The following is a 24,640-nucleotide window of genomic DNA, read 5'->3' on the forward strand; positions in this document are numbered from 1 at the left end:
TTTATGAAAGACCTCCACAATCACGAGCATTCGAATAGCCGGAATTACAGACGTCTAGAATGGTATGATATTGTCTACTTTAAACATAAATTCTCATGTTTTGCTTTTAGTTTTATGAAAGACCTCCACAATCACGATCGGATGATATTGTCCACTTTGAACATAAACTCTCGTGATTTTGCTTTTAGTTTTATGAAATACCTCGACAATCACGAATCACTCGAACAGTTGGAATCACGAACTTCCACAATGTTATGAAATAGTCCAATTTGAACATAAACTCTCATGATTTTGTTTTTGGTTTTATGAAATACCTCCACAATCACGAAGCATTCAATAGTTGAAATCACGGACATCCATAATGATATGATATTATTCATTTGAACGTAAACTCTCATGACTTTGTTTTTTGTTTTACGAAAGAGTCTCGTACAAACGGGGATAATATTCTTTCCTTATGAACTCATGATCTTATTCTCCCAAGAATCTTTAACAACAATTTCTTATGAGATGTTTTTGATGATCTCAATATCACTTATCAAGAAAAGATCCCCCAGATAATTAGACTATCAATTGTATAGTCATTGAGGAGTCGAGAAGGTGTCAAAACGTTCAGGATCCAATGGAATGGCCTGCATAAATGTGTAAAGAGAATGTGTTACCAATTTGCCCATCTAACCTTGTATCTTTCTAAGTTGGTAAAAATTATGATTAAAAGTTGGATCTTGCTTTCCAAACAATTTCATATCCACACAATCATATAACGGCCAAGTTGTTGTTTAAAAAATCTTATGATCAATTCTACCTGGGGATCGTAAAATCTATCATCAAACACTAGAGACTAATTAATAAAATTAAGATTCAAACGTGTTACTTTATGAATCTAAGTCGGATATTAAGATGGATAGAAACTAAATTAGATTGTATCAGTTTCTGGATTTTACAGCGAACGCGGAGGACAAAAAATTGGGGACAGAATCCATCTCGCTTTCTGATAAAAATTAGCCGGACACCATTTCGTTTCTTTCCCCTGTTCTGATTCTCACTCCCACTGGTTCTGCTGTTGATTGACCGCAAAATGTTGATTTCGCTGGCTCCTCGATTCCCAATCCTTGTAATGCAGCAGACCCGCTCCTCCGACTCCAACCCTCGGCGCGGGTTTGGAAACAAGGAAGACAATAAAGTACGTATGCATGTTTATGGTGTTTTTTTTTTGAGTTGCTACGGCTTTTGTATCTTGAAAATGTACTGCGGATTGGATATATATGATTGCGCACATTTTCCCTGGTTACTTGCGAGGTTTCTGAATTATCGTATCCGGCTATGGTTGTTTCGTTATTTTGAGCTCCGATTTGACCTCTGTTTTTTATACGCATAAGTTCTGGGCCGATATGAATCTCGACTATCGAACACACATAATCATGCATGGTTTAGTGGGAAAATAAGTTGAATTGTTTCTATTTTAGTACATGGTGGATTGATTTAGTATAGTTTAAGATTTTATTTTGAATCTGTAATTGTTTGAACATAAATTTTCTTTCGAAAGGAAGTTTCTAATTTTGATCATGACTACGGTTGGAGTGGAATCTGATTATTACACTGACTAATGAAATTGTTGATTAAAGAAAGATTTGTTGTCATGAGAGTAAAACAGCATAAAGTTCAATAGATTTCCTACTTCCTCAATGTTATCATAAATTGGAAAGAAACAAAAAAGTCTTGCTCAAAACATCTTTCCGTGACTGTCTTGAGCTATAATTTTAATGGGATTCGTTCAAAGCACACAAGCTTTCTTCGATCATCCTCAAATGCTCAACTTAGAATGATAGAAATACCTCAAGTCTCCCATGTACAACCCCACACTTTGGAAGCAAAAAGCAGAACTACAGCAGTCTGTTAAGATTCTTTGCATTACATTAGTCCATGATACGCCAATTCAAACAGAGAACGAAAGTTGTGGTTCCGTGCATAAAGTCTCAAGTGTCAGTCCTTTCTCTATAGCTTTGTTTAATATTTCTTTGTTTCTGCTATTGATTTGTTCTTTTTCGTTACTTGTTACTGATTTGAATGCAAGCTCGTAGGATCATTGTTAGGCTGATTCTATAGGCATTGCGAGCAAATTTTTTGATTTTGCCTTGTGGATGTTCTGCTATTTTCTGCTATTCTCTCTTTTACATCAATAGACGGAGGTAATAAGCTGTATTTTTCGATGATCCATCTCTACCCCACCCAAGTCCCCGTGTGCAATTCTATAGTTGTGTTCGAATTCCTCTCCCGTGTCTTCAAATTGTTAGCTGAGTTATAGCCATCATCTGCTATCTTATAGCAGTATAGTTGGCTTCTTTTTTCCTCCCCTCTGTTAATAGATATTATTAATATGCTATACAATCATTTTATAATCATCTATTTTTCTGTGTGTAATTGAGGCATCATTAACTCTGCTTTGTTATTATACACTCAGGCCAACAAAGCTGGCAATTCGAGCAACCGGAAGGGTAGGGTGTCACAACCAAGGTATTCCAAAATAGTTTAATTTTTTGAAAATTTGAATTTATTTTTTATTGTGTTTGAAACTTTGTGCTTTACTGCTTGTTGGGCGTTTTCAGTTATTGCACAATGTTGATGCTTTCTAGCATTCTCATTCATTTCAAATACAGACACATTCCTTGTTCTTTATTTTTTTCGCATATCTGCATTGCTACACTGTTCTCAGACATTCTTTTGACAACTTTAAGAATCAACAGATTTTTGCTACTGTTCTGGAACAACTTTTGCTCTGCCATTGATGTCTAATCCTACACTATCTTTTCTTCTACTTCTACACTTGCTGAAATTATTTTCTTTCTTAAACCATCATCCTTTAAAGTTGCTGACACACTACAAGAACTTTAAAAACTTGAAGAGCATAACCACAAAATCAGTAAATGAGAGAATAGCAAACACTGAAATGTCAAACACTGAAAGACAAACATATCTGCTGCATCTATCCATCCTTTTTTGTTTTTGATTTTTTTCCTTTCTTCCAACCAACTCCTCTAGTTTTATTTTTTTTCCTCTCCCTTCACACTTAAAACTTTCTTTCCAAATATTTACAATAAAGAACACTTATTTCTTATCTTTGATTCATTGAAAGCCATCCACCATTGACCTATTGAATGATAAGGAGTAGCACCAACTAAATGCGTGAAGACGGAAGATCACCAACTTGAAGACACAAGATCCCTAAAATTGAACTCCTCTATATGGGTAAACATCGACTACAAATGAAGTGAAAGCCCTTTACAAGAGGATATTCAATAACATATTGAATATCTAAATATATATATAAAAAAGAAGCATCCTTCTCCTATTACAAACAATTGTGTGCAATGAGAAGTAGTAAAAGGGGTTATTTCTCTAAGTCGATGTCAGTNTTTTGTTGCAATTCTATGAACAAATAAAAAAAAAAGGGGAAAAAGAATGAAGAGAAATAGAAAGAAAGAATAGCAAGTTAGTGACCTTGTCCCCCTTTAGAATGAAAAGTAACTGACTAATTGAAAGAATACACTTGTAGAAGGGGTGACTGGATTAATAACTGTACAAGGCTGGACATGCTATCTATATGGTGTTTAATTTTACACTGTCATCGGCAAATGTTCTCTAATCTAATGAAAAATTTGGGATAAGAGCTGATCAGTTTTTATGTTTTTGCAATCTCCAAATTATCTTCTCAATTTATGTGAGTTTCACTTTTTGGTGACTTTGCTAATTTTGTGTTTTCCTTTGCTTTTCACTCACTGCTGATGTAGGAAACCAATTCCAAAACAATCCAGTACAGTTCCCACACGTAAGTGTAACTAATTTTCCTGTAAGTTTCTTCATCATTTTCTTTTTTTGATCTTTTAATTCAAAGGCTTATGTAATTTTACATTTTTGCGGGACATGCATTAGTTCTGAGTTGGCGGGCTTGGATAGCAAGGGAGCTTCCATGCTTTCTTTCGTGAGGTGAGTAAGTGACTGAGGGAGAGTTGGAGCTTTTATTGATAGTGATGCCTAAATGCTGAAAGCTACGTGTTATAGAAATTTAGATTAAAAAGACAACAAGCCGCCGAGACTAATGTATCTTTAACATTATCCTTGAACGACCATCAAACAGATGTGTGAATGTGTTAGACCCCCAATTGTGAATACTTCCTCTTGGAGGGACAATAAAGGGAAAATACCTAAGGAGGTTTGTTAGAATGCATGTGGGTGTTGGTGGAACGTGGAGTATAGGTAGCCCAGTGTAGGTGTAGGTCTGGCTATTGCATTTGGGAAGGTTTATGTACGCTTTGCTTGTAGGGTTTTGGGTAGGAAGTATTTTGTGATAGAACAATGTTCGAAGGGAGAGATTACCAACCCTCTTGAAATGGACTGGGTGTTCTGGCTCTTTTGCAATCATTTTCCTACTCGTAATATCAATATATCTTGTAAGGAAGTTGAATCATGACAAGTGGTATTAGAGCACGTTCAATATTGGGGAAGATTGGGAAAACGGTACAATAGAAGATCAATGAAAGGATGGATTCAACAGAGAAGAGTTAGGTGGAATCCACGAGACTGCGATAGAGAAAACAATGGATGCCTTGGTAGTAGAGAGGAAGGAGAATCGAAGGACCAGCGAGGAGACAAAGAAAGCTTTAGTTGAATCGCAACATTTGTTGAATAAGCTTGCCATGAAATAGCTATCTGTAGGGAAATCTCGATGTCATTTGTCACAGAGACATCAAGAGAAAAGTTCATGAAGAAGAATATAATTGTTCATTTGGTACAAAATAGAGGAAGATGAAACCTCCTTGAAGAAAAATATGGGAATACAACAAGATCAAATCAAGTTTAAGAAGGTGGTAATGCTTGTGTGCTCAGCTGAGAATCTGGACAAATGGATGTTCATTGCTTTGCGTTACTATCAGATTCACTAGTTATCGAATGAAGAAAAGCTCATTGTGTCTGTTGTTATTTTTTTAGGGAAGAGTGCTTAATTAGTTCCGATTGATTATGAATGAGGGGATGAGTGACTGGAGTGACCTAAAGAGAAAAATGTTTAAGCGTTTTTGGCCACTACAGGAAGGAGCATTATGCACACATTTTTTGGCCGTAAAACAAGAAGATAAGGTGGCGGATTACCGACACCAGTTCAAAGAACAGACAGCACCTTTACAACACTTGACAGATGAATTGTTGGAAAAATTCCTTCACTAACGAATTGGACTCAGTGGTAAGGACTGAAGTTCTTTATTTCAAAGGCCTGTTGGGCTAGATGATATCATGGATACAACCCAGTTGGTCAAGGATCGTATAAAAAATACAACAAAAAAAGCCGAGGACCCAGCTGCATACAAGGTTAGTAAATTCTCACCTACTTAATACCCAAGTGCCCAAAAGAATACGACCAAATCATTCCAATCGCGACGAACGTCCATTCAAAAGATAAACAGACTATAAATTCCAATGGCTGGGGAGTGGAGGCAAATGACGAGAAAATTGGAGCTATGGTGTAATGTCTAGTTGCAACGATGTGGAAGGAATTCTGTGGGCTCCTGGGCTTGATAGGATACTAAGGGCGATTTATGGTCAATTATGGAGAAATCACAGCCCCCTGCATTAGTTAGCGAGTATGAATACCTGTGCTTGATCAGATACTAAGGACGATTTATGGTAAACTATGGAGAAATCATGGCCCCCTGCATTAGTTAGCGAGTACGAATATGTTTGTGTGGAATGAAGAAGCAAACATTGCTCAAGCTCAAGAATGCTACGAAGACACTACCAATGCTAGCTTTGCCCAATTTCTCCATTTCATATTTGATGGATACTGATGTGTCTAGCACAGGGATCGGGGCCGTTTTGTCACGGAACGGCTGACCAATGCCTTTCTTGAGCCAAATCTGCCTATGGTCCAAGTACGCTTATGAAAGAGACTTGATGGCTACTACTTTGGCTTTCTAGAAATGGTGACCGTACCTGTGACTTTCTAAAACAGAGAGAGATTCAACCAAAGTCTTATAAGTGGGTTGCCAAGCTGTTAGGGTACCACTTTGACACTGAGTACAAGTCGGGACAAGAGATCCAAATGGCTGATGCTCTTTCTTGTACTCTTCCAGCGGTCCATAGCTACTCTTTGGGTGCCGTCTTTGATTGATGTAAAAGAGGGTAATAAAGGAAGTTCATGAGGATCAGAAGTCACGCTCGATTATTGAGGAAATACAGAGGGATGAGGATAGTGTACCCAAGTACACACGGAATCCGAAAAAATTAATGAACGAAGGAAGATTGGTCTTGTCATGAGGATCAGAAGTCACATTCAATTATTCAGAAATTTCAGAGGGGTGAGGAAAGTGTACCCAAGTACACACGGAATCCGAACAAATTAATGCACAAAAGAGATTGGTCTTATCCTAGGATTCAAGGCTGATTCCCACCATTATCCACTTATTTCGGAGAACATTCGGGGTTTTTCAGAACCTATGAAAGGTGGAGGGGAGAATTATATTGGGCAGAAATGAAAGCTGATGTCAAGAAATATGTCAATAGTTGTGTGGCTTATCTACGAAACAAGTCTCAAGTTGTGTCCCTGGCAGGCTTATTACAACAAAACAAGTCTTAGGCTGTGGAACCGGAAGATGTGAGAGCACTACAGTGGAGTGAGGCTCACACGAATTGGGAATGCTTAATCAAGTGGAATCACATGCCTGAATACGAAGGCACATGGGAGTTATTTAAATTGATGGACAATTTCCAGACTTTCACCTTGAGGACAAGGTGTTTCTCATGGCCGAGGGAGTTATGAGGCCCCTCGTGAAAACGTACTCTAGTATTGGGGGCACTTATGAAGCCCCTTGAGGACAAGATGTTTAGTTGTTGGGGGCACTTAATTTCTCCTTTGTATTCAAGTTATACAAGGTGGTGACTTCTTGCTCCACGCTTTTCATTGATCCCATGTCGGAATGAGCCTTGTGGTTTTGCCCCCATTATATTATAACTGTACCATCTCTAGAGCATAACCCTTGCTTGTTATTTTCTCTAGTAAGAGGACTTGACTGTCGATGTGACTCCTTGAAGAACTTTTGGTTCAACGGTGCATTTAGTAGGGGCTTGAGGGTTTCAGTAAACCATTGGAGGGTGCTTCAGTGAATTGATATGGTGAAGGTTTTGTCCCTTAAAGTTTCAAAAAGGCGGACTCTGGAGCCTCAAGAATTCAGGTCGACTTCAATGATGGGGGTTTTTTTCAGTCAATTGAGATGGAATGGTGTTGTTATGGGTGGTTCATGGTGGGTGTCTAGGTTTTGGTTGGCAAGTTCATTGGTTTCCAGCATGGTTGGGTGGGCTGGGGGGAGGGAGAGTCATGAGAGACTTTTTCTGCAATTCAACCACAATTGTAGTAATGATTTCTAGTTTATTGCGTTTTCCTAGAACTTGGTCCAGGTCAGTATGCATAGCTCACATAGCCACTAAGTTTTATTTTCTAAGATCCTCCTTTTCATATACCAGAGCATTGGATGACTTTCTATCCACAAGCTGTCGTTCAATCAATTGGCCATGCCATTGCACATGCTAGGAATTTTTTCTTGTTTTTCTAATTTTTTTTCTCTTTTCTCATGCCTAGTTGTTTGCCTTTTTACAAAGCTTGGAAGGTGAAGGTGTCTAAAAAGGACATCGCTGACGGCTGATAGGAGGCTTTGATATTGTGCTGTTGAATACTTTTATTTGGGCTGTTTCTCCTCTCTTAGGCTATCCCCTTCCCTCTCTTTTTGTTGATACTTAGAGCTACTGCACGTAGATCTGGATTTTTTTTTTAAATTTTTTTGCATGGCATACTTTTAGTGGGCTTCTACTTTTATTATAACATTCTTCATCATGATAGTTCTTTTCCTCTCTCCTTTTCTTTCCCCTTCTCTCTCACTCTCTCTACTAGTTCTTTTTCAGTTGGAATTTTTTTATTCTTTTTTTTTATAAGATCCTTCTTTGGTCCCCAATTTCTTTTTGTTTCGATTGTGTAGAGGCACCTGCTGTGACTTCCCGTTACGATGAAAATTCTTATAACACATCTTTGGACCCTTCATTTGAAAAACGACTAGAAGCAGTTAAAAGGTATTATGCAGGACTGTTTTGTTCTCTTAGTTGTTTTATTCTTTATCCCTCTGTCGATGACTAGAAGCAGTTAAAAGGTATTATGCAGGACTGTTTTGTTCTCTTAGTTGTTTTATTCTTTATCCCTCTGTCGATGCTTGTTAGTAAAAGACATTTCATGCTCTCAAAATGTTTTTTTTTCAGTGCTTTTAAATAATTATCAATGTCTACTAACGTCTTTTATGATCTCATTCTACTGAAGGGTGTCATTTTGTTTTTATCAATAATTCGTCACTAGCATCCAAAGAGAAACATAGAACCTAGCGAGAGATCATACATCACAAGGAGCTCTTCTCTACTCCTCTAACGGTTCTATTGTTCCTTTCATCTCACAAACCCCACAACTTGCCAGAAAAATCTCCTATTTTCTCGAAATGACAAATGGAGAAATAACTCCTCGATCATCTTGCTGGAATCTTTGTTATTGGAATTTGGAAGCCAAACACATCAAAAAAGTAACTCCACATAGGTTGTGCAAAGTCGCAGCTCCAAATGATATGATCCTGGTTTTCCTCTGCCCTTGAATAAAGAATGTAACAAAATGAAATGATCAAAGAGGACAACTTCTTCAAAAGTTGATCAAAAGTGTTCACTCTTCCGTGGATAGCTTGCCAGACGAATACTTTCACATTCTTTGGGGACGCTAAAACATACTCACTAGAAGGAGAAGGGTCAAATAAGCGGTGAAAGAACGAACGAACTAGAGGAAAAACCTCTAGTAGGATCAAGGCTCCAAAGGAGAATATCAGGTATCAGGGCCTGATACCCTTGGCCGGCTCCAACACAATTTCTCTGTTGATATCTTTCAACCCTCACTTCATGGGCGTCATTGGACCCATATCTTTCACCCCCACAATTTACAATTGGAGCGGCTTCCCTTTTTTAAACCGTAGGCTTCCATGAGGCTTTTCCTTTCTCAATAATATTGTATCGGCTAGTCCCAGAAGATTCACAGTTTAATTTGAAGTTGGTCTCTTTAGGACCCATAGAAACATCCATGGTCCTTAGAAACCCTTCAGCTCTTTTAGGCCAACTATTTTTTACCCTGTCAGTTTTTGAAATTAGATCTGTGGACCTTAAAAAGTCTTCAGCACCTTTAGGCCCATCACATTTTGACCCCTCAGCCTTTGAAAAAAAAACCCGTGAGCTTTAAAAAAATGATCTTTTCTGGATTGTTATAAATGAAAACTCGTAGTATATATAGTAACTTCTTCAACCCATTAAAATGAGTCCACTTCTCTTTCTTCTGGGCATGAAGCATATATTTCGATATGTTGATATTCCTACTCCAGTTCATGTAGGGGTTTACCATACTGAATTGTAACTTCTGAGAATTATAGAAAGAATAAGAAAGAATATGCAAGAAAGGAAGGAACAGTAAGTCCTCAACGAGAAGGAAATAAATCCTGTATAATCGAGGAAAACAATTTTTTAAAAGTTCTGTTGCAGTTTTTAATTTCAGCTTGTAAAATTTATCGAAGTAGCTAAATCATTTGGCAAACTTTCTGAACACTTCAACTTTATAATGAAAATTATACAGATCAGCACTTGAGAAGAAAAAGGCAGACAATAAAAAAGAATTTGGAGCAATTGACTATGATGCACCAGTGGAACCGGAAGAGAAAACAATTGGACTTGGTACCAAGGTAAGAAATGTGTGTTTCAGATCGATTTTATTTTTTCTTTTTATATAATGCTAATTCAACTGTGTTGCAAGTAGATTGGAATAGGTGTAGCTGTTTTGGTCTTTGGCTTAGTTTTTGCTCTCGGAGACTTTCTGCCCTCTGGAAGGTATTGCATAGGTACTTTTATGCGTTAGTTTTCCAAAAACACTTACATTTTTTGTTCTTGATTTACGACATGAATAATGGCATTGTGAATGTGCTCTTTCAAATGTCTATTATTTTGGGTGCCCACTTGCTTTTACAACTAGATTTATTTATTTATTTATTGAAATTCAAATTGAGTTCTCTTTAAGCAAAATAAACGAATATACAAGGACATACAAAAATGGTAGTCTCCAAAGGAGTTCAAAGACTCCAATCCAGNAAAAAAAAAAAAAAAAAAAAAAAAAAAGGGAAAAAAAGAGGAAAAAAATCGAGTAAGAAACACTCACAAGCATTAAATCCAACCTCCCAAACCTCCTTCAAAGATCTCTTGACCTTTTATTTTAACAAGAAACAATTTCTCATCGATATAATGAAAATGAATAATTGTTCAAGGGATACAAACTCCCCAAGGAAGTGAAAAAAAAAATTACAAACAGAAAATACAACCACGTAGAGATTAATCATGAAAATAAATAGACATTTGAAGAACAAAAAATGTTTTCAATATATTCACCCAAAAGACTTAAAAGAGCTTGCAAAAGAAAGCTGAAGCTATATGACTAGGCCTCCACCAAACACTGAAGATCCCTCGACCCTGTAAAAAATCGTACTATTCTTCTTGAGCAAAATACTCCATAACTCGGGGGGAAGATTGCCAAAGGGCTATACCTTATCCAAAAGGAAGTGTTTTGAAGCACCTCCTTGATTACAGAGCAACAATCTTTTCTATGATCCAAATATAGAATAAACAAGCTTAACATACGATTCCATAAGGATTAAGCAAACTAGCATCCTCACAAGATAAAGTTAATATCCAACGTTTGCTCTGTAGTCAAGAAAAATGCACCATAGTGGACCGAACAAGAAGGAAGAATATCTGTGAATGCCGTCCATAGTGTAAACAAAGCAAGAGAAATTACAAAAGTAACCAGACTTCAGTCCCAAAGACACATGAAAAATGATCTTAAAGTTGGTCGCAAGATCTCTCCTTCAAACTTCTCTTTTACGTCAAATAACCCACAACAAATCTGCCCGTGCATTAGTTCACTGTCTTTTTTTGAAAGAGTGCAATATTATGGTGAAAAAAATCTTCAGAGAGCAGTCAGATTACTCATCGAGAATGATGGGTTGAGGAGTGTTTGCTCTCTTTTCATCATTGGTTCATGAAAAGGTGGGAAGTCTTCATGGTTGGCATTGGAGCTTGGGTACGTTGGTGGCTAAGGCATATTTTTTCTGTATTTTTCTTTCATTTGTTATTTATCTCTCTCCTCTGTGTTTGTATCCTTTGAGCAATTGTCTCTTATTATTTTTAATAGAACTAATGCTAATTGGTTAGGCTTGTGTAACACCCTCTTTTTTCTTTTGTCTTGCAAAATTCATCTCAAGGAATTTCTTTAGAGATAGAGAGAATTGAACAACATCAAATTTACTTCCATTTTCTCAATATTTCGAGTCCTGCTGCTTGAAGAAAAAAATATATCAATCACATCCCAGGCATGTATATGGTTTCCTGACTTTTGGGAGATTTTAAAACAAGTTGTTTCAAGATGTAGAGTAAGCTCAATATGCACTGTTTGAAACAAAATATCGTAAAGAACTTTGTCCATAAGTTTCCCATCTCTAAGGCTTTGATTGTGCATTATTTTATGTCTGAGTTTCTTGAAATTTGGAAATGTGATGGGAGGTTTTGTATGTCTGTCTTGTGGAAGGTGTTTCATTCAACAAAGCCTTTCGTATGAGTGACAGAAGCTTGCTGCAAAAAAATTTCTTGTTTTGGAAATCTTCCTCAATGCATTTCTGATTGCTGGATAAAAGTCTGGAATTTTTTTTTGGCTTAACATTTTCAGTATCAGTCCTGTTGAGGATTCTGTGGTGGTAGATAACAAACTATCGAAAGAAGAAGAAAGTAATCTTCAGGTAATATCCTCGAAATGTTTTCTGTCTCTTGTCACTTAAACCACATTCTTGGAAGTGGCTATAACAGATTAACACCCTTCAAGTTGGACGTATACCTTAATCATCCCCAACTTGCTACAAAGATAATTTATTCCAACTCCATTTAATGATTTCATAAGAAATCTTTTTTGGATTCAATGTCTAAAGTATACTTTTTCTTTTTATTCTCTTTGGGTTTCAATGACCTAGGCATTCATAGATGTTATGTGCTTTTGATATTGCATGCTTGGATTTCTGTCTGAGATGTTTAGGGTGCATTGATGGGAGATCCTAAATATGGAACTTCAAATGAAAAACATAATTAGTCTATATATATTTTCACATGTTTTGAATGTGTTGGGTAATGTATTTAAAATTTGGAAACATTAATGAGATCTAATGTTGTTTTCTAAGTTCACTTTTTGGGTCATAGAAATAAACCCACCAACCTTTATTTTTATTTTTATTTTTAATTTTGAGTGTTGTATCAATTAAAACTTCAGGTTATTGATTATATTAATTAAACTTAACTTTCACCAGCGAATCAATTTAAACCCTATATTATAACTTTGTTTTAAAATGGTTAATCCGTAACAATTACCTATATAAGATGTTTTAAAATACAATGAATAATGTTAATTAGAGAAAAATGTGAGAATCGAATAGATGATGGAAGTTTTCATTAAATTTAAGTGTTTTTTCACCTTCTCATCTTTTTCTATTTTTCTTTACTTAGAAAGAATTGTGTATTGATTTTTTTTTATACTTCGATGGAATCTCTAGATAAGAGTAATTTTATTTAGGTGATTTTGGTTTAAATTGATTTAGTTACGAAGGTGTAGGGTTTAAATTGATAAAATTATTGAAGTTTTAATTGATAAAACTCCTAAAGTTTTGAGGTGTGAATTGATATTTGCCAAAAATAAATCTAAAGGTGATTCTTACCTTTTAATTAATTAAGATTAAGATGTATAATGGAAAGGGTCCATTTATATCTCTGAACTTTGAGGATTATCACTTAAAACCTCAAACTAATAATTATATCAATCAAATCCCTAAACCTTTGTGAGTAAGATTTTGTTTTAAAACTGTTAATGCAAGGATTAACATAATATCATAAAGAAATGTTAAAATAAAATGAATCTTATCGGTTTTTTCTTCGTATGTGTAATTTTTCATTTTCATGTTTAGGAAGAATTATGTGATAATTTATTTTATTACATTGATATGATTTTGGGAGAAGAACAAACTGATTTTGGTGGTTGTTAGGTGAATTTAAATGAAATTAAGTGAAAATAGTTATAAATCACTAAAGAGGGTATAAATTGATACAACATTAGTTTGAGGTTTTAATTGATACAGCTCTCAGAGTTTAGGTGTATCAATAGATTTTTCCCGATTTTTGTATATATTTCATGACATTCATTTCTTAACTACCATAAGTACTCTTAAAATTTCAAGAGGTCGAGAAATTTGATTGTCTGTTTAAAATTTAGATGTATCAGCTTGAGTGATTTCAATTTGCGTAATTTTCCTTTAATAGTAGCTTCCTTTGAACAAACTAATTATCTTTGCTGAAGTGTTTCTTACTTTACTCAATTTAATGAGAGATCTTTAACACTTTTACTCTCTGACGTGGCAGAATATGCTCAAAGAATACGAGGTTACACTTCGTAGCAACCCAAAAGATCCAACTGCTTTGGAAGTAAGTGATCTTTCTGTTTCTCGGCCTTCTAATAGCTATAATTTTTGTACTACAGTTTTCTACCACCTATCTCGAGTGTTAGGCATAGTGGTAAAGGACTTTGGATTGAACCATTTCTTAGGTCAAACTCTTTAGAACATTAAATATCTTACAAATTTCTTGAACTACCAATGGACACTCCACTTTCAAGCATCTCAGTACTGTTGATGATGAACTGAAGAAAAAAGAGATCTAATGGTAATATGGGTATGTATTGTAACCACTCCTACAAGCTTTTGAAAATTAACATAAAGAGTACAAATAATCTCTTCTATCCGCTTGTTACTATAAATTCTAACCTAAACCACTTAATTCAAAAGGTTGTTGAGAACATTTAAAGAAGGCCAAAAGTCAGTTTTTCCCTGCAAGTAAATAAACATCAGGCAAGAATGCTTTCTGTTTATTTTTGTAACGTGTACAAATAATCTCTTCTAATGCCATGGTCCAAATGAGAAACTCATACCTGCCTAAAGGATTTAACCTTCCAGATAGCTTTAAGTCAAACTTTTATCAGTTATACTGATAGCCCTTAAAGGACCTTGAACAGGGGATTGTAAGTTACCTGTCTCATCCAGCTGTCACTTTCTTGCAACTAAGAGTTTGGTTTAATTGAACTTAAATAATGTTGGAGGGACTCGCCAGTCCACAGAAAATTCCAATATTGGAATTCCTTGGACCAAAACCAACAATAATAAATGGAAAATTATATTAGTTGACCACCTGATGAAGTCTTGGAAAAGAGTCCATTGAAGGCAACTATACCATCCTGAAACAAAATAAGGGTGCTTTGACCCTTGAAGAGAAAACCACTTCACCGTTTGCTAGCATGTAAAAGGTAAATTCCATGGACTTCTTGCATTAATCTTTCTCCTGTATGGGGCTGAGAACCCCCTTGGACACGCTGCAGTTGCATAGAGACTATGGTTTTGTACCAAAGAGCAACAAATCATCAAGTGATGCAATCATTCCATTTAGCCATAAGAATGTAATTCCTTTACTTTATGCATACCAGCACCTTAAGCAGAGAACCTCTTCCCAACAAATATCAAGTGGTTCTTCAAGGTTTCTGATAACAGCCACCAACAAAGAATTTAAACAAAAATCTCACATATAAAACACATTTGCCTGTTGTTCTACTGAAAACTTAAAAATATTTGGAATTAAGAAGCATAAAAAATATTGTGATGAATCTTTTTAGGAGTATTTTTTTTTTTTTTTTCCATCTACAATAGGTTAAAAAGGTAAATAACTCTAACCCTAAACATTGAGATTAAACAATGTAGTAAAGAAATAAAACATCTAACTTCACTACAGTTATTTACACCATTGCCAACTTGTTCCAAAGTTCATTTGAGTCTGATAAATATTGATGACCTTTTCATCAATAGACCTTCATTCATTCTTGTTAAACTCCCACCCAACTCCCCTTTCTCCACGGGCAACATGACTTTGTTCCATCCCACTAAATGAGATATTTTCTACCTATCTCTACCTTTGCAAAGAAATTCCTCATACTTTGGACGAAGCCATGTCTTATCTAGAACCTTCAAAAGAAAGTTGCAAAAAAAACCACATGCAGTTTCAACAAGGTTTTTTTGAGCTTGTAGTTGGAATGAGATTGTACTTTTAGAGGAAAGTCTTAAGAAATTTTGTCTACTTGGACTTGAGTAAAAGATATTTACTATGGCATAGGAGCGTGTGCCTTTGGATCTAACTTTATCTTTCAGTCTATATGGATTCTTTCTTGTTTCTTTTAGTCTTGCTTGGTTTTGAGAATGGCCAGTCCTCTAGACTGCCTATGTCATGCTAAATTCTAATTGAGACTAAAAGCTTTATTTCTGATTAAAGTTACTTGAAGTGGATTGCCAGTTATTAATTTTTTCTGCAAAGCTGGACCGATCACTTGAGTAAAATAATGTCTTTGTATTGAATGTGTGAGGGATGGAGATATTGTGGATATTTTAAGCTTGGGGTTTGTATGAAATTCTGAACAAATATTAGGTGCGTTGTAGGGTGCGGCAGTTACCTCAGCTGAATTGGGTAAATATGCTGAAGCAGCCTCTTTGCTTGAAGATTTGATAAAGGTTACTATTATTTTGGATTTGGAATATGTGTTTCTTTTTTTCTTTTGATGTTGCTTGTCGGAGATATGATTTTTTCGTTCATTCTTTATGTAGGTGAAGTCAGATGATTCTGACATTTTCCGCTTGCTTGGGGAAGTAAAATATAAACTTAAAGATTATGATGGGAGTATTGCGGCATACAAGAGTGCCACAAGGGTTAGTCTTTCTAACGATTAGGAAAAGGNTTTTTTTTTTTTTTTTTTTTTTTTTTTTTTTTTTTTTTTTTGAAGTGACATTAATAATTAAATAAGAAAAAGAAGAAAATTTTATCTCTCTCATCTTTCATCCTCTCCCCCTGCCTGTCGGTCTCCCTCCCTATCGATCCCCGCTTCACGTTTACCTTCCCCCTTCCCTCCCCTCCCATTAGTCTCTCTCCCCTCTCACAGTTGTTGCTCACGTTTTTTATTTTTCTAATTTCGAAAGCCATGTCAAATTTTCAAGTAATTTCGTCAACTTAGCCTATATAAAGTTCAGTCAGCTTTTTGTTTCAAGGTCTAATGGTTTTCTTACAGAGTATTTAAGCCTATTTACAAAAACTCAAATGCTGAAGTGTATCTTTTGAAAATTGAGTGACTAAAATGACCTATTAGTGAAAACTTATGGCCAAAAGTTGATTTTTTCCTTATTCGTGTTCTTTATTTGCATATAGCATTAGTATTGATCTAAAATAGTACATATTTGAGAACAATATTAGACAATAGCAATACCTATGAAGAAATTGGTTAACAAATTTTATAGAAATGTTTGTATCAATAAAAGCTCAGAGAATAACATTAGCATATTACATCATAACAGTCCGTCTTAATTTTTATTTTATCCTTTAGAGGCTATAAAAATTAAATAACTTTCTAGCCAATATCAATATTTTGTTTTCGATAAGAAACTGAAAACTCTTTGTCAAGATTATGAGAAGTACATGAGGAGAATGTGCGAGACCTAGGCCTTATAATAAGACTCTCTAAGTCGTCAACTGAGAGAGAATGGTCACAAAAAGAATTTAGACTTCAGTGTCTACAAAGCAATGAGAAAAAGTAGTTACAAAAGGATTTGGACATGAGTCCCTACAAATGCATTTCATTCGAGAAGGTACACTATATTATTCATCCGGTGGTTGTTCCTCCAAGGAACCGCAATGTAAATATAAAAAATTACAAATATTGTGAAAATTACTACCTTGATAGGAATTAATAAATAACCTTTAAATAAGGGTGATATCTAAGCTATTCGATATCTATTTAATCCATTGAAATCTTTTATTTAAAAATCTTTATAAATGTATGAGTTTTTGCTTGTGATTGCTTGGTACATCCTCCGTTGTTCATGTACATGTGAAATTGGAAAATGCATACAATTTTTTTAATGAATTGTCAATGATTCCAAGGTGCTGATATTGAGAGGTGTAAGTCATGTTTGGTACTATCCATGTCTTTATCATCTGATAAATTGCCTTTTCCTTGATTGTGGAACAGATATCTGAAGATGTCAATTTTGAGGTTCTGCGTGGTCTTACAAATGCATTACTTGCTGCTGGGAAACCAGATGAGGTTAGTTACAGTATTAGAAATTACCGGTTGACAATGTGTAAAGTAAATAAAAAATAAAAAGGGTTATGACTCGAATACAATTCTTCTTGCTATAGCATGTATGCCTTGATTGAAGGAGGATAGTTTTAGAGATTGGGGAATGAAAGAAGGGGATTAAGAAATTATGGAAGAAGAGGAGAAAAAATAGAAAATTAGACCATAAATTGAAGGGAGATGATGGCGTATAGATAAATGGTTTTCGTCCATACACTAACGCGATAATGATATTTTTTAACTTTTTTTGAAAGGTTAAGTGTATTAATTCAACTTTTGAAACTTTAGGGTCTTATTGAATCAAGGTATAAAGCTTAGGGGTATAGAATATAGTTAAATAGTTTCCCTTCATATACTAACGGTAAGAGAATTTTGACATTTTTTTAAGTTCGAGGGTATTAATGAAATTTTTTAAAGTTATGGTGTATTATTGAAATGAAATACAAAGTTCAAGGGTATTTTCAATAATTTAGCCTTTTAAATATGACGAGTAATAAAAAATACTCAACACACTGCTAGGGACCTTTTAAACCTATTCTTAAAAACTCGGGGACTAATAAGGTACGTTTTAAAACTTCATCAATCAAACACACATGAAAACTTGGGAACTAAAAAGTCCATTTTCCCTTCATTTTTTCTTTTATCTAATAAGTATATATGATTTTTTTTTTTTTTTTTTTTTTTTTAAATTTAAAGTAAATAACTTAAGGACTCTTTATCCCTTATGAGCTACATCTTTCATAAATTTGAATTTGTTGAAATATTAACAAATATATAGTACCTTACTTATAGATAACATCGATTATTTTCAAATTTTTGTTCAATTTCTTTTTAAATTGAAGTTCAAAGTTGCGTCTACTAGGGGCAGGAAATGATTGTTGTAAACTTACCTCCTTTCTTGAGATCATTCTAAGTCGTAAACCAACTGAATCAATGCCTACCTCTTCATTTCCCACTCTCTTTATTAATAACGTAAATCTCATAACAACCTCCTTAACTAATTACTAATAGACCCTTATAGTACTGTAATAAAATTCCTATTAGAGTGGTCTGGTACTGGTTAGTTTGCCTTTTGTTTCAATTATTCATAAAATAGAAATGTATTTCTTGATGCAACTAACGTAAATGAAAGAATATTACCCCTAATTTTTTCTTCATCTACTTGTCGTGCTACTTTTAGTAGTAGTCTCTCATCTGTTTACTTTATGGAATAATTATTGCGTTCCTTTTGTTGCTGTTTTACGTAATTTTCTCGAAAGGAGTAACCAAAATTAGAGATTTACCTATTGATGCTCAAGTATGGTTTATATTCGTTTTGTTTGGCATAAATCAAATGCTGGGTGGTTGTAATAGTTTGATTACGTTGGCTCTTGGCAGTAATTGACCTAAGTTGGCATTCATGCTTGTGTTTAATTCCGTTGATTTTACAAATGCATCCTTTCACTGCAGGCTGTTCAATTCCTTTTGGACTCCCGTGAACGTCTTAAAAGTGTACCATTAGGAAGTATGGCTGAGGGCGAGGAGATGAAAACAAAATTACCGATTGATCCNTCAAAAACACAAGAACAGAGCCACGAACAGGTAGGTGTAGCAGTATCGATCGAAGGATTGAAATATTAACCTAACAAATCAAAGCCAAATTTAGAGACTATTTTAAATGCCAATGAATGATCTATAAGATAATGCAGACCCAAAATTACACCATGTTAAGAAGTCTAAACTGTGTGTGCTACTAATTTAGGAAGATATTTTAATTCCTTATTCGGTTTATTTTACTTGGTTTTAAATCTATTTTTGTCTCTAAGTTCTCTCATGCTTACTTGGGTTGATTCTTCTACTTTCAAATATTTTGTTTTGGTGCTTGAACTTTCTATAAAAATTGATTGTACTTCAAAATTTTGAATTTATCAGACTGTTGGGGATCAATGATGTTATAACTCCTTTCAAACTAAGTAAAGGCTCTAAGTTGCGAGGTAGGAGCAGGACTTTAGAAGCTGGGGACTACAAAAGATGAAACTCTAAGATGAAGAAAGTGAGTGCCGGTCGAAAATTATTTTCCTATGTGATGGAAAGGTGTTTGTGGAGGAAAATGGGGAGAAACGTGGGATAGCTTACAGTTGGTGCTGGGAACCGTGGCGTGGCTTAGAGATTGCCTTAGAAGTGCCTGTAGCTTAGACAGGGCAGTGAGATTCTAGAAAAGCAGAAGGTTGTAGATGACTGTGTTTTTCTTTTCAGGTTCTTTTGAATGCTATGGGTAAGGTTGGATTGGTGTCCCTTGAAAGCCTTAAAGGAAAAAGAAGGGTTGTTTCATACAAGAAAGCATTAATCAAAGGGGCTGTTATTATTAAATCACCACTAAAGCTAAAAGTCTAAGACGATGAGTTACGGTTAATTTAATCTTGTATCAATACTTTTACAATCCTCATTTGTGTTCTTGAAAATTGGTTGAAAACACAACAAGTGATTATCAATATTAATTGGAGAGAAGTTGACACTAGAGGTTTGTAAACAGGACATCCTATTTTGTTATCATGTTTAAATCACCATTGAACCCAAAAGCTTAAGTGGATGAGTTACAATAAATTTAATCTTTTATCATTACTTTAACAGGTATGAGTTGTCATCAGCCTTAACCGAGTGCCTCCCTAAGCCAACAATACCTAGGTTTAGAAAATGGGACTAAAAGAAGAGTTGAGGGCAAGAAATGGTTTGCACCGGATGTAGTAGGTCACGTTATTACAAAGGTCTTTCTTAAGGGGACACGAAACTTGACATTGATTCAAAGATGGAGTTTGCGTTTGATCTCTCAACTATGGTATCATTGAGAAGTTGGCGGGAGGATTGACAGATCAACAATCTTTAGGTCTTCTAGTAACCTTCGATCATTGGTCGACGTGTTTAAACTATGGATTGCTGAAGTGGGGCCCAACCCCTTTTAGATTTGAAACATGTGATAATTTATTTTACCCTTTCTTGGGGGTCTTGACTTGTCCACCATCTCAGCTGAGTTGTCTTGGACACATCGTTTTCTCTTGGGGAGATCAGAGAGTTGTTTTTGGTTTTGATCGAGATAAATCTCCTGGCCTTGAGAGTTTCCCAATGGCGTCTTTTCAGGACAAGTGAGCTTGTTTGAAAGACGATACCTAGAAAGTGTTTTGTGAGTTTATGGAAGAAGAGTTGTGGACAAATCCATGAATGTTAATCTGGCCTCTAAAATTAAGGGACGAAAAAGGTCCAAGATTTTAAGCTCATTAGTTTAATTATTAATGTGTATAAAATATTGGGCATGTTCTTGGTAGATAGACCTGGGAAAGAAAACAATTTCAGATTTTCGAGTAACCTTCATAGTCAATAGGAAAATAAACCTTAGATTAGGCACTTATGGCCAATGAGGCCATTGAGGACTATTGAAGCCGTAAGCACGAGAGGGTTATTTTCAAGATTGATTTGAAAAGGCTTACGAACACATGGAATGAGATTTCTTGGACAGTTTCGGCTAAAAAAAGTTTCGGGTACAGTTGGAGATAATGGATGTGGAATGAGATCAGTTTTGGGTACAAGATTGATTATCTCGTCGGTCAATCCTTAGTGATATCTCTGTTTACTTGTCATTATTTAGGATCCCTTTGAAGGTATGCAATACTCCCAGAGACTTATGCATAAATTTTTTATGGGAAGAGGTGGAGGAAGGGAATGGTCCTAACTAGATTAGTTGGGAGGAGGTTGTGACTAATACAGTGGAGCTTAGGGGATTGGGTACATAGAATCTTAGGCGCAAAATGAGGCGTTGTTGGCTAAATGGTTGTGGCACTTTCCTCGTCACTTGGACAGTTTGTGGCATAAGGTTATTGTGAATAAATATTTTCTTCATGTATTCTTTCATTTATTTGCAATGAAAGCTTGGCTTTAAGAAAAAAATTGCAAATTATTTAATGGGTACCTAGAAATTGAAAGGAGGTGATAGAATGCTGTAAAACATATTGTGTCTGAAGGGTTTGGCTATGAATTAACTCTAGTTGGAGAAGCTTTTGTTGGCCCGAGTGGATTCTAATTGGGGGAATTTAGTAAATTATTTCTTGTTTTCCCTTGTTTTTATTTAAACTTCATAAATTTTCAACGTATCATTGAAAAAATTCATATTTGTTTTAAATAATTATTGAAAAGTCCTTTTCAAATGTGAATAACATTTTAATTCGCTCAACATTTATTATTCTTTTGAATGATTACTTATTCTTTTCATTTATTTTGTCTTTTGAAGATGTACGTATAAAATAAAAAACATATGGACACAAATATGGGGACACGTTATTTTCTAAAAAGTAGGACACACACATGTTAGGGATATTTTCCATGTTCCCATATTTTCTATTTGATCCATCAAGCCCTTGCCTTCACCCAACTTATTCGAATATATTTCGTTTGGCATAAAATCCTTTGCAGGTTGAGTTACTGCTTGGAAAAGCGTACTCAGATTGGGGACATGTTAGTGACGCTGTATCTGTTTATGATCAACTCATCACCAGTCACCCTAATGATTTCCGTGGTTACTTAGCTAAGGTTTCTTTCTTTCTCTCTCTCCCTCACTCACACACCAGACGAACAATTTTTTCATTTCTACAAATTTCATGTCAAAAGCTTTTTTGTGTGTGTGTGTGTGTGTGTATACTATGTTCCTGTAAAAAGAGAAAGTAACGATATTATGATGTTACTCCTTTATTGCTTGTTAAAATTATTATTCTGGGTTTTTTTATACTTTTTTCCAATGCTTCTGTCTTCTTAGCAACAATATACTGCTACTTAATCTGTTTCGGTTACATGGAAATTTTAAGAATGAAGATCTGGGTTAGGAAATGGGTCATGTTTGCATGTAGAAAATTGGATTTAGAATCAATTTTGGCTTTAGCGTATAAAGCATTGATGCTGTATGGCAATGAAGTATCGTTAGAATATAATTACTTGTTTCTAATGTTTTGTAGCTTTTTCTTTCCTAGATATTTACTTACATTGGGATGTTTTGGACAGGCTATAGTTTTTTTTTCTTCTTTCTCTTACCAGTGGAATTTGTATTTCTAGAGCATTAGCTGTTAGGAATAATAGCCCTCCACAATGGTATGATATTGTCGATATTGTCCATTGTGAGCATAAGCTCTCATGGCATTGCCTTATACTAATGGAGATGTATTCCTTACTTATAAACCCATGATCATTCCCTAAATTAACCAATGTGGGACTCTCTCCCAACAATCTTCAACATTAGTCTATTTTCATTTTCTTAATAAAAAGTCTCGTTTCTTGTTAAAAAAAACATGTTTTCAATGAGGGAGGTCTCATTTCTTAGGCATTTAATATCCATGTTTGTATTTCAACCCTTTTTTCTTTAAATTTCATCCTCAAGTTCACTTGCTTCATAATGGTATCATTAATTTACTAGAAAGAGGTATATCGGCATTCTTTAATGATGCTTCAACAGGGAATTATTCTAAAGGAAAATGGCAGCGCTGGGGATGCTGAGAGGATGTTCATCCAAGTGAGTATAATAGTATCTATGGTGATTTTTTTTAAACATACATTATAATATTCATCCGTTTCCAAATTATTTGCATAGCCAAAGTGATATTATCTGCACAATACTAATTTTTCATAGCTCTATTTACACAGTGCATGAAAGACTTAACAAATATCTAAACATCTTACCGAAAAAAACAAGTATATAAACATAACTGTTCTTATTTCAGGCTTATTAGGTTGTTGATGTTAGTTAACAAGTAGTATATAAACCAATGAATTCTAGACCCTGAACTAAGTGTACGTTAATTCAGTAGGATGACATTCTATGTTCTTATTTCAGTTGCTATTAATTTTACATTACATTACAATTTGCAATAAAAATGGTTATGTGCAGGCCCGATTCTTTGCTCCGGAGAATGCTAAGATGCTTGTAAACCGGTATTCTAGATGACCTTAGCATCCCATATACACAATTATCACCACAAGGTTTTTGGTTCAACAAAATATATGTTCTATTATTTGCGAAATTCTGAATCACAGAACTGAAGAACATAAACGGTGCGTTTTGGTGATGTACACAATTTATTGAATAGAAAAGCAAGTTGTATTTCATGTCAATCTTAACAGACTTAGAAATACAAAGGCCAATCCTTTTGTTTCAGTCATAAGCCAATTATGAATATTGAGATCATTAATGCTCGCAATAGCCAATAGGAATCAGGGTCACACACAAATCTCCATCCCCATCTAAGAATGAAAAAGACATGATTTATGATTTTTATTGTAGTATGGTTGTATCATGCTCTTGGTACTCATGAAAATAAATAAATAAATAAAATAAAATGAGAGGTACTCTTTCTAGAGTTAACTTGGTATCTACGGCATTCATGAAACCTATACTTTTCTATATATGAAAGGTTGACAATGACTTGTACTCGTTGTCATACTTTCACTACAAAGTGTTAATAAGTTTGAATGAAGGTACAAGTGACAACTATACTCTTCATAGAAGAAATGAAAAAAAGAAAATGGAGAAACGTTACGGTAGCATCAAAAAAGTTCGGGAGATAATAGTTTTAATGCAAAACATATCAGAGTTTGTTAAGTTTTAGTGTTTTTCTGTAGAAGTTAAATACAGGACCCACATGTCACTGTATATGGACTTAGAAGGCAAATTTCAATCAAAGTTGAACATTTGAAATTTGCCTAGCATGCGACCACAACTAAACCTCATTGGCAAATCTTCTATGAAATCATAAATTTCTCATCAGCTTCAACTTCTCATCAAGATCTCGACAAAAGCCTTAGACATGGAGGTCCATAAGGGGGTCGAAACACTATTTTAGTTTCTATTTTTGTTCTCTTTTGTGGCCATCATATTAAGTTCATCCTAAGTTTAATCAAGTTCGTCATGAAAGTTGTTTTTGTTCTTCACCTAAGTTTAGTTAACCATGGGCAAGTAGTTNAAAAAAAAAAAAAAAAAAAAAAAAAAAAAAAAAAAAAATTAGGTGTTGAACTTTACTTACAATTACAAATGTCAAAATGGATAGGTTGCCAAAGAAATCATCACACATTTCTCACCAAGGTAGCAATCACTAACAAGTACTACTTCATGCAATAATTTATGAATATTTACACTTCGATTTCATTTTCGCTTTATTTTACTTTCAATCTCCAAAACCCACGACATTTTCAACTTTTTCTTACAAGCTTAGAGGAGATTTTTGTTTTAGAATTGAACTATTGTGAACATCATTTTCTTAGGGTTTAGGGTTT

At 34.8% G+C, this 24,640-nt stretch overlaps 1 protein-coding gene across 1 annotated transcript; it reads left to right on the forward strand.

Moving 5' to 3' along the window:
• On the forward strand, positions 1-23,555 carry LOC111790360. The gene is made up of 16 exons (XM_023671241.1): positions 1-62; positions 931-1,183; positions 2,462-2,514; positions 3,789-3,826; positions 8,019-8,109; positions 9,689-9,794; positions 9,869-9,939; positions 11,825-11,894; positions 13,555-13,617; positions 15,669-15,740; positions 15,834-15,935; positions 17,249-17,323; positions 18,806-18,902; positions 21,786-21,913; positions 22,827-22,883; positions 23,259-23,555. Exons 2-16 carry the CDS (start codon positions 1,079-1,081, stop codon positions 23,313-23,315), a joined length of 1,185 nt encoding a protein of 394 aa, XP_023527009.1. The 5' UTR covers positions 1-62; positions 931-1,078; the 3' UTR covers positions 23,316-23,555.
• The last annotated feature ends 1,085 nt before the right edge of the window (positions 23,556-24,640 follow it).

The sequence above is a fragment of the Cucurbita pepo genome, chromosome LG03 (genome assembly GCF_002806865.2).
Source record: "Cucurbita pepo subsp. pepo cultivar mu-cu-16 chromosome LG03, ASM280686v2, whole genome shotgun sequence".
In the NCBI taxonomy this organism is placed as follows: domain Eukaryota; kingdom Viridiplantae; phylum Streptophyta; class Magnoliopsida; order Cucurbitales; family Cucurbitaceae; genus Cucurbita; species Cucurbita pepo.